This window comes from Dromaius novaehollandiae, chromosome 12 (genome assembly GCF_036370855.1).
Source record: "Dromaius novaehollandiae isolate bDroNov1 chromosome 12, bDroNov1.hap1, whole genome shotgun sequence".
In the NCBI taxonomy this organism is placed as follows: domain Eukaryota; kingdom Metazoa; phylum Chordata; class Aves; order Casuariiformes; family Dromaiidae; genus Dromaius; species Dromaius novaehollandiae.
This window is the reverse complement of record NC_088109.1, coordinates 538242-555021: the sequence shown is the minus strand read 5'-3', so window position 1 is coordinate 555021 and position 16780 is coordinate 538242. Positions and strand designations below refer to the sequence as shown.

Genomic DNA, 16780 nt, shown 5'->3' with positions numbered 1-16780 from the left:
ACTGGCTAAATGCAGCCGTGGGATCCCGGGGTGCTGGCACTGCCTGGAAGGTCAATGCAAGTTTGAATTTCTCCAGCTCAGGTTGCTTTAATTGGGTTACTATAAACTGGCTCCTTTAAGACAATTAGGCCTGTGCTAATCGGGGCTTTTGCAGCCCTGTAATCTGGTGAAAGCTGTGCTAAGCTCTGAGATGACAGATCTCTCTGCTGCAAGGCCAAGGGGATGGCAGGTGATAACCGGCTCTGATGGCAGCACAGCCACAGCTACAGGGAAACCCTCCAGTCGGCTCCTGTATCTCCCCCAGGAGCAACGGGCCGTGCAAAACGGGGTGCAGAGCTCTCTGTCCTCGCAGGCAACAAGCTCCACGGGTCACCCTGCCCATCGCGCCCAAGCCAGGTCGCCATGCACTGCAGCACCCTGCCGTGCAGCACGGGTGCCTGGCTGGGATCCTTGGCGGGTGACGGAGCACGGAGCCTAGGCAGCCGGCGCGCCGCGGAGGGAGCGCGTGCTCTCCTCCGGCGCAGCCTGACTGCACCTCCCCAGTGAGCTCAAAAACAACCGGAAATGTACTCAGCCTCCAGATGACAAAAAAACAGGAAACAAATGCTCAAGAGGCAAGGCAGGGGCTGTGCACGGTGCCGGCATCGCTCGGACCTCACACCCAGCATGCCACAGCACCCTGCGGGGCGCCCCAGCCAGCAGTCCCCGGGCACGTTGGCCACAGTGGGCCAGCACCAGCCCCAGGTCCTCCCTGGTGCGAGGGACCTTTCCCAAGGTGCCTCCCGCAGCGTGGCACAGTGCAGCGGAGGGTTTAGCCCCGAGGTGAGGAAGGCTTACAAACAGCAGCCCTCCCACCTCTCGCATCCCAAACTTTTTGCACCCTGAGCTGCTCCGTGGAGGAGTCTCTGCACAAATGCCCTGGCTTGCTGCAAAGGGTGGGAAACACAGTGAGAGGCCCCGGGGAGCAGCTGCAACAGGGCTGGCCAGAGCTGGGCTCTGTGCAGGGCAATGCAAAGGGTACCCGTTCCCTAGAGCGCCCTTTGCTCCGGGATGCCCTGGCCATGAGCAGCCGGCCCAGGCTCAGCTGCAACCTGGCTTCAGACCTCACTAACTCTTGGACTTCGCTCCAGAGCAGTGGTGGAAGAGCCTCTGAACTCACAGACAAGGGTGACTTGTTTACTCTCTCATAGGCAAAAGTACAGGACAGTTGACTGATACCCAGCACAGGCTGATGCATGCACTGCAGAGAGCACCACAACTGCAGCACCTTCCCCGCATGTGGAGACAACAACGATATCTTCCTCATTCGACAGCACACGGTCACCAGCGCAGGTCTCCCATCCACTCTGAACCCCGATAGGCTCCCTCCCTTCATTCAGGCTGGGGGTATCTCCCCTCTCTACCAAGTGCAAGGAACACATTCAGCCAGGCCTTGAAACAGCTCAGGCTCTGGGCAGATGTGCACAAGGGGTAAAGAGCAGTAAAGCAGACTGGCTGGGTCCACCTGGAGCTAACCCACACCATAACTATCTCTTTATCATCCCCCCTTGGGCACCTTGCACAGAGACGACAGATTTTTCCGACCCCAGAAACCCTGCGAATGCCGGCAGTCCCACATTTGGCGGCAGCTGGCTATTGTTCACCAGGGACAGAGGGCAGTGTGCAACGGTGGATTTGGATAAAGGGTTGGAGCAATAGCTCATTAGTATGAGTCAGAGAGGCCTGTTAATTAATACTTGTCCAACACTCCTAACATACTGAATGCTCCATAAATGCTATTATGATGATACTCAATTTGCAGACACTTTGACTGAAGATACATTTGCTCAAATTGTGTGTCTGACCTGCCAGACATTTGAAAGATCTCTTGTGTCTCTAGAATAATAAGTATCTAATAATTAGAGCTTACACAATATTCTGCATCCAGGAATTTGAAAGCTCTTCACAAAAGCTGGTAAGGCACTTTCAGCCTCATTTCACAGAAGGGGAGACGCAGCCGCAACAGCCAAACCTAGAATCAGACACTGATTTACACACACATGCCCCCTTGCCTCCCCAAATTGCTCTCCTACACCTGCATCTTGTAAAGAACAGACAAGGAAGGAAAAGTCAGCAAATTTTTTCTGACACAAAGTATTTCTTCCCTAAAGTTATGAGATCTCACCTCTGCACACAACTAGATATTGCCAAGAGGCAGCAAAGGCATGATGCCTGGAGAAACTGAAAGATAAGGTTTTTAGAGCTCCTACTAAACAATGGTTATCCGGCTCAAGTAAGTGCTTACATCTTACGTCACTCCATCGCATTCACTCGTCATAGCTGGAAGTGGAGTTAAGCTCCGAAATTCTACATTTGATTAGGTACTACGAGTTTTGAAGGCAAATAAAATAAGAGCTATTCACAGTTGCCTTTCTGAGCTCATCCAGGCCCCGATCTCCTCCTTTGCAAGCAACTTATCCGGATATCCCGAGACAGCTTTGCATGAGGTTTCCGGCACAAACCTGCCTGCGTGAGGATTGTCTGTCCCAAGGCAATTGCTGTCTGCCCCATGCTCTGGGACCTCACAGACGTGCCCGAGTGGTCTGCGTCCTCCTTAGGTTGGAGATGGGGAGGGAAACGCTCAGCAAGGAACCATCGCCATACCTGTTGGGAGGCTACGGTTGCTCACGCCTCCGGACCACATGTGGCCCACAAGCACCGGGAGCTGCTGGCTCCAGGGTGGCGCAGGTAGGTGGAAGAGGAGCCCCCAGGATGCATGCAATGCCTGCTGCGGATGTTAGCTATCCCCATGGGCACGGCAGCTACCCCACAGCTCTAACACAGCAGCTGAGGACAAGCGAAACTTCAAATAAAGCCCCTAAAAGTAGGGAGAAACCTCAGAGGCCATTTGGCTGGTGCAGCTGCAGGGGATAACTCCCAGCAGTTTCCCCTTCATACACAAGCACCGTCTGACTGGATCAAGCCACAGGGAGGGATGGGGAAGTGGCTAAGTGCTCACAAAGATGGGGAGGAGGAAAACTGAGCAAATGCTTCACACCATTTCCTAGGACAGCAGCTGCAGGATGGCTAACAGGACCAGAGCAAGAGAGGAAAAACCTCAGTGCCGAAGCACGTAAATGCGGATTACAGTCTCGAAGAGCACACACAGGCACTGGTACCGCAGGTCAAGCAGCAATGGCTTTGGGGCCTCACATTTGGGGCAGCCCTATAAGACCACAGCTTTGCAACAGGCTGGGGAGAGCAGAGCAAAGATGAGGAGGTTTGCAGAGTGCTGGAGAAAGACCAATTGACCAGACTGGCATGTCCCCACAACAGCTCCTCGGCTCAGCCGAGGAAGCACAGCACAGCTTGTGGATGGAGTGTGGATGAAGCATGGGCAAAGCGTGGGCTTCACAGAGAAATCATGACGGCAACTGCTGGGAAAGATCGGGCTGACCAGGACATAAAGCCAGGGAAAGGAGGCAAGGAGCTGCCTGGGGAGGAACTGAAAGCAGCCGGTGTTGAACAAGGAAGCACAAGGCCAGAAGAAATCGGTCGTGGGGGTTTCTTAAGGAGCAGTTCTTGCAGTGAAGTTTTATGCAACACTTTTCTCAATGATCTCAGTACTGAAGAGAGACCTGCGAGTGCCAAAGGGGAGTGCCAGCAGTACTGAGGGAGGCTGCAATGGCTTGCGGATGGACAGAATTGGCCAAGCATGGCCAATTGCCTGGCCCATCACGCGTGCTCCCCATGCCCTTTGGCTTGGCACCTCTTCCCTGACAACACGTTTTTTACTGACAGGGGCTGCTGGCTTGGGAACAGACAGCGAGAGAGCACCAGCTCTTCAGACCATGGTGAGCCAGAGCTCAGCTTCAGCTGTGTGATGCTGTCCAGGAATAATACTTTAGGCAGATTAACTTATTTATTAAATCTCTTCAGGGATAAACCAAACCAGATGCAATCAATTTATGTATCTAAACACTAGTTTGCCTGCTAATATGAAAATGCAATGCTCATTTCTTCCATAGAAACTCAGGGGCCCTGGTGACAAAGGATACAGAGAAAGCAGAGATACTGAATGCCTTCTTCGCTTCAGGCTTTACTGCTAAGACCGGCCCTCAGGAATCCCAGGCCCTGCAGACAGGGAGAAAGTCTGGAGAAAGGAAGACACTGCCTTGGTGGAAGAGGATTGTGTTAGGGATCATTTAGGCAAATGTGACATTCACAAATCCATGCGCCCTGATGGAATACACCCATGAGTGCTGACGGAGCTGGCGGACATTATTGCAAGGCCACTCTCAATCAACTTCGAAAGGTCATGGAGATCAGAAGAGGTGCCTGAGGACTGGAAGAAAGCAAATGTCACTCTGGTTTTCAAACAGGGCCACAAGGAGGATCCAGAGAACTACAGGCCAGTCAGTCTCATTTCGATTTCTGGAAAGGTGATGGAGCAGTTCATCCTGGACATCATCTCTGAGCATGTGAAAGATAAGGTGATTAGGAGTACTCAGCATGGACTCATGAAGGGGAAATCATGCTCAACCAACCTGATAGCTTCCTATGATGGAATGACCGGCTGGGTAGATGAGGCGAGAGCAGTGGATGTTGTCTGCCTTGACCTCAGTAAGGCTTTTCACACTGTCTCCCATAACATCCTCATAGACAAGTTCAGGAAGTGTGGGCTAGATGAGCAGGCAGGGAAGTGGGTTGAAAACTGGCTGAATGGCAGAGCTCAGAGGGTTGTGATCAGTGGCGCAAGGTCTAGTTGGAGGACTGTAGTTAGCAGTGTCCCCAGGGATCAATACTGGGTCCAGTATTGTTCAACTTCTTCATCAATGACCTGCACGAAGGGACAGAGTGCACCCGCAGCAAGTTTGCTGATGATACAGAACTGGAAGGAGTGGCTGATACACCAGAGGGCTGTGATGCCATTCAGAGGGACCTCGACAGGATGGAGAGGTGGGCAGAGGGGAACCTCATGAAGTTCAATAAAGGGAAATGCAGAGTCCTGCACCTAAGAAGGAATAAACCCATGCACCAGTACAGGCTGGACGCCGACCTGCTGGAAAGCAGCTCTGTGGAGAAGGACCTGGGAGTCCTGGTGGACAAGAAGTTGACAATGAGCCACCAATGTGCCCTTGTGGCCAAGGCGGCCAATGGTGTCCTGGGTTGCGTTAGGAGGAACATTGCCAGCAGGTCGAGGGGCGTTCCCTCCGCCTCTACTCAGCCTCGGTGAGGCCGCATCTGTAGTACTGTGTGCAACTCTGTGCTCCCAGTACAAGAGAGACATGGAGCTACCGGAATGAGTCCAGGGAAGGGCTACAAAGATGATTAAGGGACTGGAGAATCTTTCATCTAAGCAAAGGCTGAGCCAGCTGGGACTGTTCAGCCTCGGGAAGAGAAGCCTGAGGGGGGATCTTATCAATGTGTATAAAAACCTGAGTGGACGGTGTAAGGAGGATGGGGCCAGACTCTTCTCAGTGGTGCCCAGTGATAGGACGAAAGGCAATGGGCACAAACTGAAACACAGGAAGTTCTGTCTGAACATGAGAAAAAACTTCTTTACTGTGAGGGTGACTGAGCACTGGCACAGGTTTCCCAGAGAGGTTGTGGAGTCTCCATCCTCGGAGATATTTAAAAGCCATCTGGACACAATCCGGGGCAATGTGCTGTAGGTGACCCTGCTTGAGCAGGGGGGTTGGACTGGATGATCTCCAGAGGTCCCTTCCAACTTCAACCATTCTGTGATTCTGTGATTTTTTTAAAAACACTTGTGTGTCTGACTCGGGAATAAGGATCCCCAGGTCCCATTTGGAGGTTTTCACTGTGCAATTTCAGGGCATCCTGTGGTGGAGGTCAGGTTCTCCTCCCTCTTACAGACAGGGAAACTGAGGCAGAGGCGAGTGAATACCTCAGGCAGAATAGGGTCAGAGAGACCCTCTCCCAGCACTCTTCTGTAAAACATCCAAGCTGAAAAACACCCCGAGACCTTCCAATCCCGCAGCCAGAGCTGACCCTCTGCCCTGAATCCCCATAATACTGTGCTGAGTGCGCATCTGGCCTCCTCCAGCAGTGAGTTCTCCAGATTATCATGTGAAAAAGCATTGCCCTCTGGCTTAAACCCACAACTTGATCAGTTCAGTGGGTTCATGAGTTTGAGAAACAGTGAAGAATAGTCCCTCCTGACCACACCATCTCCCCACACTGGCCGCTTATTTTCAGTTAAGTTTTTACCTAGGTACTGGAAAAGAAGTGCCCTAGTGCCCCAGGGAACGGAGACCCACAATTTAACCTCAAGTGAACATTCTGACAGCTAAGAAATCAACCTGAGGACTCAAAACGAGACTAGATTCACATTAGGTTTTATCATTGGCTTCCAAAACCCTTCCCCTGAGCCCAGAGCATTTGTAGGGGTGAAGCAGAGGTTGCTGCTGGGAGCAGCCCACACCTGCCTGCGCTGGGGCCGCACTGCACCACCGGCCCCGTTCAGCAAGGCTGCAGCATCCCACGAAGCACGTGGCTGTGGTGAGGGTTGGCAAACCTGCTTTCACACCACCAACAGGGTGAAGAAGAAAGTTGTCCTGCTGTAAACATCAGCCTCGAGGCACAAAGCCTCATTCATGGCCCAGCAGCCTGCTCTGCATCTCTAATGCCTTGAGGTATTTGTGCGCTGGCTGGAACATGCTCCTCCGGGAGTTTATCTTCTTTTCTCCCTGACCCAGCTGCCTTTTCCAACCTCGGCTCCCAACAGCTGTGTTTTGCAGCACGATCTCACACAGGGACCAGCTATTAAAAGCCTCCTGCTTGTGTCTCTTCCTGGGGAGTCACTGGTGGATCAGACCCTGAGGGGGCCAGGAAAGCATGGGGGAAAGGCCCACACAAGCAGGTCCAACCATTATCCTCCTTTCTGAGGATGCAAGAGATGGCTGGAATGGCTATGTCCTCTTGGACAGGGCTCTCTGGATGACTAGAGATCTTGACCAACATGAATGGCAGGGCACAAGCACAGCAAAAGCTGCCTCTACCCTTCCTGGCGGTCCCTGGCAAAAATCGAGCTACTCCTTCCCTTCGAACGTGCCCGCTGCAATTGGGCTCACGCGAGAAACCTTGCTGGTTCAGGAAGCTGGGGTCAGCAAGCGAGCAGGCTGAGGGGCAGCAGCACAGGCTATAATACAGCCCTGCCGTGTCCCCAGAGAGGAGACGGGCTGCCCCAGTGTCCGCACACAGCTGAGCCGGGGCGATGACACACACCTGAGCAGAAACCTGGGGCCGGCTAGCCAAAAGCAATGCCCATGTCTGCCTCCCATCATACCTCTCAGTGCAAAAGCTTGAGGCTGACAGCTCCAGCTGGGCACAGCAGCACAGCTACTGCAAGTGCTGCAATGGCCACGGCAAGGCTGGAGATCCCCATCCTCAGCAGTCAGGACTTCCCCTGTGCACAGCTGTCCACTATGTGGCCAAACCACACCTTATGATGGGCAAACGCCTTTTCATTTAAATAACCATCATGAGGAAAAAAAAAAAAAAAACACAAGCAGTCTCAACCGGGAAGAGCTTCAGCTTTAACTGCCTCCTTTCAAGGCTCCACTAGCACAGACCAGACAATGCGTGGAAATACCAGCTGCATGAAGAAAAACTGCACCCGGCACAGAGAGAGAGCAGGGAACTGATCTTTGCAGCAAGGACGATCCTCACTTGGGGAGCTGAGATGCTGGAGCAATTCAGGGGCTCACGAGCACCTGCCAGGGAGAGCAGCTGACCGTGGAGCTCCCAGGCAAGAGAGCATCCTGGCATGCAGGGAGGCTTAGGACAGCATTGTTAGCGATACAGGTGACTGTGGGCCACACGGCAGGTCGAGTAAAGCCCTGACCCCTCTCCCAGAGGGATGGAGGGCCATTGAGAGAAGACCTAGGAGTGGTAGATGCTGCCTGCTGGGGTGAGAGCCTGGTTTGGGGCTACTTGCTGGCAAGCAGAGACCCAACCCCAGGGCAGGGGGTACCCAGCATCAGAAAAAAAGCTGACTTTGAGAAGGCAGGACAAAAATTGCATTCCTCCCCCCCCCACACACACCTCCCCTCAAATCCCAGCTACAGGCAGGAACCAGAAACAACCTGCCAAATATACTTGCTGATGTTTGCCTGCTGATATATTGAACACACCAGGAAGCCCAAATCTAGGCAGCACCAGCACGTTAGGCATGGCTGTAGCAGAACACAGCCGCAAGGGCGAGCTTGTGTTTGCACAAGCTGATGTATGAAAGCCCAAGCTGTGTTGAAAGCACCTCAGTCCCTCTAAGATGGGGACGCTTCCCCAGCACCTACACTTCCTCCACCAGGCCCACAGCACAACAGAGCTCTGGGGGAATGAGGCGCATAAATCCATAGGGACTGGCATCCAGCTGCCTCCCCAAAACCTCCTCAGTGCCCCAAGGTTCCTTTAGTTGCAGATGGAGATCACAGATGTTAACTTAAAAATAAAACTCCTTTCCTCAACCTTTCAGCAATGAAGGGGAACGCTGTCTTCTGGCACACAGCAAGAAGCTCAGATGTGCAAACGCAACTCTTCTGCCACATTTGATAATTTACCATGACTCAGGCAATGGGGCATGACTAGTCCTTGGCACACGCCAGCCCAAGCCCCAAACCTTGCAGGTCGTACCAGGAGAGGAAGGCTGTGGCGGTCACAGGCTGAGTGTGAGGAGAGAAAGGTAAAAGTATGTTCAGCTACTGAAGCTCCACTGATGGGCGGTAACTTAGCAAGTCACCACCAATCATTTGCCTGGCTCCCATGGATAAGCAAGGGTGGCTCAGGAGGCTCTGATGCCCCCCCCCCCCCCCCCCCCAGTCTTCTCTTTCCCAAAGCCACCACAACAGCTGCAGCAGGCATCTACATAACCGTGGCTCTGCTCTACGAGGAGCTGAAGCTACCTGCTGTTCCCCTCTTACTTTCACTGCATGAAAACCAAAACCTGCTGTGCAAACGAAGGAGCTGCTGCACACAAGCCATGCGCAGAACTTGTCCCCACAAGCTGGATCCTACAGGGCACCCTTGGGTTCACTACAAAGCACACTGAAACACTCCCCTGCGGCCGGGATCTTGTTTCACACTCAAAGACGCGGCTGGAGCAGCAGGATCTCTCAAAGCGCAGCGTCTCCTTCCTGCACAAAGGTAATGGCAGCTCTGACTTTTAATGGCCCTTGCTAACCCCAAATTCAGGTTCATCTAAAAACATTTATTGGGACTTCAGAGACAAAGTCCCCTCCCATTTTCATTCCCTCTTTACATCAAAATCCTTTTGAGGCAGGGCTGAGTTGCAGTGGATAAGGGAGGAAACAGAAGAAGAGAATTAAGGTCCCAAAGGAAAGCGCTGCAGGATGTTTTCCCTAGAAAGGCGAGGACGTGGCCGCTTGCCGGTTCTGGAAGACACTCTTGCTGCATGGCTTTGCCGAGGGGCTGCTTTGCTTTCTAAACCATGCTGCATCCCAGAGCAGCTGAATGGGCTGGCCACCCCTATGCACATCTGGCAGCAGCTGCATCATTTGCAGCAACAACCAGTGGCCTAAGCATGAAGCATGAGTATGAAAACGGGGACAGGCAGGACCTTTGGGTCCTCTCACACAGGGGCAGCAATCAGGGTCCCAAGGGTCCGTAAGACTCAGCCCCAGCTGCATGGGGCCTGGGAAGAGTTGCCCTGGGAAAGGGCAGAGTGCACGGAGCTGCAGCAGGCTTGCGATCCCCCAATCCCGTCCGCCGGTGCCGTCCTCTGGGCCACAGCACCCCACGGGAAGAGGAAACAGCTTTTGAAACATCCGCCTTCCCAGTTCTGTTCTGGCTCAGCCCAAGCAACGAAAGGGAAGTCGCAGCACCCGCTTGGCTCGCGCTGGCCTCGCATGCGTCACCGCCGTGCACCTCTCCCCCACGCCCCATTCTGCTGTCCAACCCAGGCAAGGTCATTTCCCCAAACCAAAAACAAACCAAATCCAACCCGGATGCCACCACTCCCCGACCGGTGTCCGGGATGCCACACCATTCTGCACAAGAGCACGCGGAGCGGTGGGGACAGGACAGAGACCCCGGCCCCCTCCTCCAGCCTGCCACAGGACTGCGGTGCTCCGGGACTGCGTCCCCCTGGAGCGAGGCTCTATGCAGGAAGGTGGCAGGGCCCAAGAGCAGCTCGTGAACAATGTCCCATCTCCTCCCTTCCCACTCAACGGAAGCGGGAGGGGAAGGAAGCAGGTCAGGAGAGATTTATACAAAGGCAAGCACGCAGGGTGTTTACCTCTCTCTGGGTTACCTTGCCAACAAGCCTGTCCTAAACTCATTCAACAAATGAGCTGCGGGTGAGAAAGGGAGGCTCAAGGCACTGACGCACGTCCCTGCTGCTGCACTTTCTGCCTGTCCTTGCAGCTGGTCACCAGCAGCCTGCAGGGAAGGCAGCAGCACTGAGAGCAGCCACTGGGGCAGAAAGCCCTGGGAAAAGCCGGTCTAAAATGCCCTGCTCCACGGTAACACACTGCCCCAGAGACAGGGAATCTGCGGGAGGGTGGCCAAAACGGCCTGAATCTCAGATACAGGCTGGGGCACGTTCACATCATCCAACGGGCACACTGGAGAAGGTGCCACCCTGGGGGGTCAGCCAGCACCAACCGGGGCACACCCGAAACAGTTTCCTTCGCCTCTGCGCTGGGGCAGAAAGCACAGGATCAGTCAGCATGGTTTGGCTAAGGCTCCTAACCAGATCAGTCTGCAAGCTCTGTCCCAGAGCAGGCTCGGGAGCTGGCTTTGCTGCCAAGAGAGCAGGACTGCAAAAGGAGGAAGAATGGGGCTTTTTCAGTTGGTCCCATGCGCACTGGAGAGATCCTCTCTGTGGGAAGGCAAAGCAGTGCCGGGACTGGAAAGAGAAGAGTCAGCTGGAAGCACTGCCAAAGGCACCGTGCCCAGAGGCGCCAGGACAGATGCAGGCTGGAAAGCTGCAGGCAGGCTAGAGCCCTTTGTGGGAGCAGCAGGGCAGGCTGACTGTGATCAAAGCGGTAGGGGCAACCGCAGCTCACACCAGCAGGCAGGAACCCCCTTTCAATCACCCGCTTTAACCCTACTTCAGCCTCCCAGAGAGGAAGCAATGAACAGTTCAGAGAGGTAAATTCACCAAAAGAAGTGATCTTCCTGCCTTGGGAAGGGGAAAGACACTGCTCATGTATAGGGCCACAGGGCTCGCTCCCATTGGGCTCTGCTCAGCTAGAAATGGGAACAGAAAACAGCAGCAGCAATAGGTTAGGGTATTTTTTGCTACTGTTCACTAAAAGCTATTTGGACACCACAGCTCTTTTCCAACCAGTAGATCTCACCACGAGGCAAAAACCATTTGTCCTTTCCCCTTTGGCCATCAAAGCCTGCTCTGAGCCAAAGCCCCAGGCACACAAGGCTGTGGGGGAAGGAGCTGCAGCCTGATTTCCCTACAAACCCTAGGCATGAGCATGCACAGCTTGGGCAAAGAGGTATAAGACAGTTGGTACTGTGCCCAGGAAACAGGCCCTGGACACAGATCCACCTCAGTTCAGGCACTTTAGGGGAAGTGCAACTGCTCTGTGGTTTACTAGTCAGTATAGCAGTTCCCTGGCCGTGTTGTGAAGGACTAGTGAATCCAAGGAGAGCTCTGTTTTTAGCATGGAGCCACAGAAGTGAGCCAAAGGCATAAAAAAAAATGAGATTCCTTTCTGGCAAGTTCACCAGGAAGCCTTTGGTGGTCTGTCCATGGGTTTGACAAAGCACAGAGACCACAGGCACCTGCAGGCAACTGTGGCCTCCCCCGCGGTGACAAAGATAGCGCAAGCCCTTTGCACACAGTGCGGCACGCCACTGGGCTCCCACTCGGACGGGACGGTCGCAGGCCTGCATCCTTCCAACTCCAGCATCATTTGGCCAGGGAAGGACAAAGAAGGCAACACAACTACCATCTCCCAGAGCGTAACTTGCCTCTCGCAGCCCCACGCAGATCCCTGAGTGAAAACATCCAGCTCCACAACTGTGGGGAAATACGCTGATGCTTGGCATGGCCCTGGCTAGGACAGAGGAGGGGAGGTACTCACTAGGCAGCAGAGTCATTCAGCTGGTATTCTCGGGAGCGGTTAAAGCAGGCCTGGACTCCGTTGTCAGCCCACAGCCTCCGGATCACATTGGCAAGGTCCTCTGGCATGATCCCCTGTTCCTCCGCTGTGCAGGAGAGTGCGAACAACTGGCGAGCATCATCCTGCAGGGAAAAAGCAGGGCACAAGCATCAGCACCGCCACTCTCTGCAGCCTTCAAAGAGCCAAAGGATGCCCATGGGGTACATCCAGGAACTCCTCTACCCTCTTTGGAGTCACCTGTCACAAACACTCATAGGGAAAGGCTTTCCAAAACCAAAGCCCTGCTCCTCTCCATGCTACCAAAACCATTTTCTTCGGCCTTGTCTGAACAGAGCATGGAGTTTTCTGTTCACAAATAACTTTCCCTTCTAGTCTCAACATGCAGCTCCTAATGCCAGGAAGAATCACAAGCAGAACAAGGCATTTCAAACCTGCCCTGAAGCACACTGTACTTTAGGGGAGCACAAAACCCAGAGATTTGCTCCATTCCCAGTAGTGGAAATTGCAGGCATGGCAAAGATCACCTGTCAAAACCCAGGACCCATCACTCTCCTCCCTCCTTACCTCGTGCCTGGCCCCAGCTGGGCATACAGGGATGGGGTGGGCAGCCAGCTGCAGACAGCCTGGAGGCAAGCAGAGAAAGAGGGGACCCGGCCCCTCTCCGAGCCTTGCCTGGGGCTGGCACGCCTGCCTCCGGCCGCTGCAAACCTCCATGCACAGCAACGTGCGGGGCCTTGCAGCATCTGCTCAGGCAGGGCTGCCCTTCGCCCTGCCCCAGCTTTGCGTGCGTCTGCTTTCACCCCCCACCCCCACAAGCCAGGGGCACAGCCTGAGATGGTGCTGGGTGACAGTGGAAGCGCCCCGAATGCTGGAGTTGGGACCCAGCGAGCGAGGTGGAGCGTGCAGAGGCACTCACCGCTCTGGAGGAGTCTCCGAAGTCGATTTGCAGGTTCCCCATGGCCTTGATGATGGCCATGATGGACTGAATGGTGTTGCTGTAGACCACAGCTTTGTACTGCCGGCACTCCTCTTCCGAGTAGCCGTCTTCATGGATAATCCTGGGGGCAGGGGACAGACACAGGCAAGGTCAATGGTCTGCAGGGCACTTCGGCCCCTTCAGCTCCTCCCCTTGCTGGCAGCAATGTTGCTAGAGGCCCACGCTCTGCTTGGTGGCATGCAGCAGCCAGCAACTTCCCCAAGGCTGGGCATCCTCACCCAGCTGCTGCCAGCTCGGGGAGTGACACTGGCTGTGGGCATCATGGCAGGGAGTGGCCAGGAGGGCACAGATCTGCTCAGTGTCACACTAATACAGGAGCTAGACACTATTTCAGGGGCCTGTGTGGCCCTTCACTGCCTAAGACTATGGCTCTGAGTCCTTCCCATTACAGGGATTTGCTTTAGGGAAGGTTAATAACAGAGCAGCAAGATCCTGTAAACCTTGGTAGAAAAAGGCGGTGATCTTGGTCTGTCCTCCAGTCTGCACACACCTCCTGACCAGGGATATGCAGCAATAAGAACCAGCCTGTACCTGCATGCTCTGCTCCAACAACTTGATACAGGTGCACCTGGGTCAGGCCAGGGACCAAAAAAGGCTGAGGAGTAGTAACACTGCCCAGCAGCTCAGCACCTCTGTTGCGAGGAGGAAGATGCTGTGCTAGACATTGGCATATCCTCAGCTGCTACCTCCTCAGCTGTAGCCAGAGGGATAGGGCAGTGATCCTGCAGCTCCAGAGGTGCCAGGGACAGATGGATGGAAACCAGTCTGTGACCATCAGCTGGGCCTGCTCAAGCCAGAGCAGAAGGGCACGTGGGACTTGAAGGGCTTGGAAAGCATAGCTATAGGCTTGGAGCTAGCAGAAGGCATGCGGGCCTCTCCGGGCTGTCCCAGCCCCACTCACTGTGCTGGCACAGCAGGGTCCAGGCAACCCAGGGTCAAGTAAGAGCAGGGAGTCAGCAACACATAAAAACACTCTGAAGGGTTCATCGAGGTGACCTGGGTCAGATTAGCCTTGAGAGCAGGGAGTTCAAATGCCCCTGGAAAGCTGGACCAATGCTCCCACGCCAGGTGGCCAAGTCCAGCCCCCAGCTGGCCTGTTCCTCCTGCTCCGTCTCGGAGCACTAGGTATTTGCTTTCACAGCAGCTCTCCGTGGCTGACGTAACCACAGGCATCTGAGCCTCTGAGGTCACCTTCCGCGTCTGAATATTTCATTGGCTTGCAATTAAACAGCAGTTTGCCCTAGGCTGCCTGGAAAGGCCTGTTTGCCCAAGCAGTTGAGGGCTGGATACTTCTCCCAGCCTGTGTTAATACAGCATCTATAATTAGGCAGCGAGGCTACTTAGGGACATTTCACACAAAAGTAACACAGATTCGGAGTTTTCCGGTCACCTCCAGCCTCTCCTCATCCCTGACTGTGGGGTTTGGAGCTCGCAAACAGCGGCGGTCAGAGACAGCCAAGATGGGACAGTCCCCTCAGCTCCTCCACGGCAGGCTGCTACAGCGTGCGCAGGGAGTCACTGCTCGCAAAGCGGCCATACCGAGAGGTGTTCTGGCCATCTGCTGCCTGAAGCTGTAGGGGAAGAGCGTCTCCGTTGTCAATGGGACGTGGAGCACACCAAAGGGAGTGCTCCACCCTCTCTAGGGGGAGAGCTCGGCCACCTCGTTTGCTAATGGCAATGTTGTCCCAGGGATTTGACTCTGCAGGCCACAAGGAGACCTGGAACAGCTGCTGAGGGGTGGCTGCCCTGGGAAGGGATGACAGCAGCTCTGCCAAAAGATGGCCCTGCCATGGACACTGTCTGGCCATGGGTAACTGCAATGTACCACCAAGTGTTTGGAAATACTCACCCCTTCTCCAAGGGATCTCTAGCAGAAGCTTAGCAAAAATCCAAGAGCTGCCAGACTGCATTAGCCCAGGAGGGCGATGCAAGCCTGCCTCTGCCCCAGTACCCAAGTAGCTGCAACCTTGACCTCCACAAGCTCAGCCCCAAGGTGGCCAGCCCTCTCCAGGAATGATTTTGGGGGATGCAGCCACCTCTCATGTGGCTGAACAAGCCGGTGGGGTGGGGTGGGGTGCCCCGGCAGCTCAATGCTCTGCCTGCCTGCCCACTAGCTCCACTGTGCTGCACCCAGGTCCTGAACAAAGAGATTAGGAAAGCACGTGGCACCTCCAGCTCTGCTGTGGACATGCTTCCGAAGCCATGCCTGCAGCACCAGCCTTTTCCTGCGGGCGCTCTCCATCGTATCTCTACAGGATGGCAACCTGCCCAGCTTTCCTGTCACACCTGGGTGTCCTTCCAGAGAACTTGTAGGGGGGCAAAGGGGCAGGAGAGCCTGCGGTTACTTACTTCATCTGTTTGACAATGGTGCTCTTCCCGGACTCACCGGCACCTGCAGAGAAACGAGAGGCAAGCCGTGAGCTGCAGCTTCAAGCCAGGGCTACCCCCGTGTGCCCCCAGCCAGACCCTCCACAGACACAGACACACAGACACACACACACACCCCTGCCTGGTTAAGTGCCGAGACACCACCACCCTCCTTGCTGAATCTCAGCAGGGTGGACGGGCGCTGCTTGGCAGCAACAGAAAACGCCAGGATGATCTTCAAGCTGCCACGCAAGAGCTAAATGCTCCCAGTCCAAATGCCCATCGGACCGCTCAGAGGGCAGCCAGCACCACAGGGCTTCAGTGGGAGAGAGGAAACCCAGGGCACCAAGAGCTGTGTGTGCCACCACTCCTGGCTGCGGGTGAGCCCAGGATCTTACTCAGCTTGGCCACAAAAGCTGGTGCTATGCTGGCGCCCAAGGTGGGGGCTGGATGGTGACGGCCAAGCGATGGACTGGAGAGGCTCGTGCCAGGCTGTGCAAATGCCTCGGGCTACCCCGCGAAACTCGAGGCACAAAGGGGAGGGCAGCACACGGTGCCTCACTAGCTCGCTGTCAGCTATCTCACAACTAACCCCCGAAACACTTGGGTCTAATTCACCACATTGCTGTTTCCTATTAGAGGAAACTCTCCTCATGGCCAGGCAACGTGAAAAATGGGCCAAACCCTCTCCATGCCCTGTCACCACCTGGCCTTCGTCCTCTCAGTGCCAGAAAAGGGCTGGAAAGGGCTTGTTAGACCATGGAGCTTTCAGAGCCACTGCAGTTAACACCGGCTGGCAGGAGCGCGGGGAGCCATCGTGGCTCCCAGGCGTTTGCAGCTTGTACAAACAGCCATGCCCGAGCCCAGCGGCTGCACACCCATCAGACACAGGGAACTTCACCCGTTGCACAAGAGCTTCCAGCTCGGTAAGTGCTGCCTCAGGGTAAAGCCAAGGTGACCTCTGAGCCCTGGGCAAGGATGAGTACCCTCTCCCACCCAGCCATAGTGAGCAGCACGCTGCCACCACCCAAGCCAGCTCCAGGCTAAGATAGCCAGGCACCCTCATTATAGAAACCTGCAACAAATGAGGCCAAGTCCTTCTGGTCAGCATCTACCTGGGGCATGCATGCATGCATACCTAGCAAGCCCTTGCCTCCATAATCCAGCCAGAAGAGGTGGAAGGGGGATTATCCAGTGTCAGCCAAACTAAGGTGTCCTGTGGGTCCCCAGGGAGTGCCTGCAGAGAAGGTGGCTGCAGGCGGTGAGAGCCAAGGTGCCCAGCAGCATGGAGGAGCAGGCCTGGCGCTGGCCG

The 16780-nt window shown here is 54.9% G+C and overlaps 1 protein-coding gene across 1 annotated transcript in view; it reads right to left on the bottom strand.

The window, feature by feature from the left end:
- GNAI2 (G protein subunit alpha i2) overlaps positions 1-16780 on the bottom strand; it is a 60443-nt gene that overhangs the window by 7216 nt on the left and 36447 nt on the right. Inside the window, exons 2-4 of the mRNA XM_064518572.1 lie at positions 15451-15493; positions 13021-13162; positions 12066-12226 (exon numbers count right to left, since the gene is read on the bottom strand). Coding sequence (XP_064374642.1) covers positions 12066-12226; positions 13021-13162; positions 15451-15493 — 346 coding nt within the window. The remainder of the gene's footprint in view (positions 1-12065; positions 12227-13020; positions 13163-15450; positions 15494-16780) is intronic.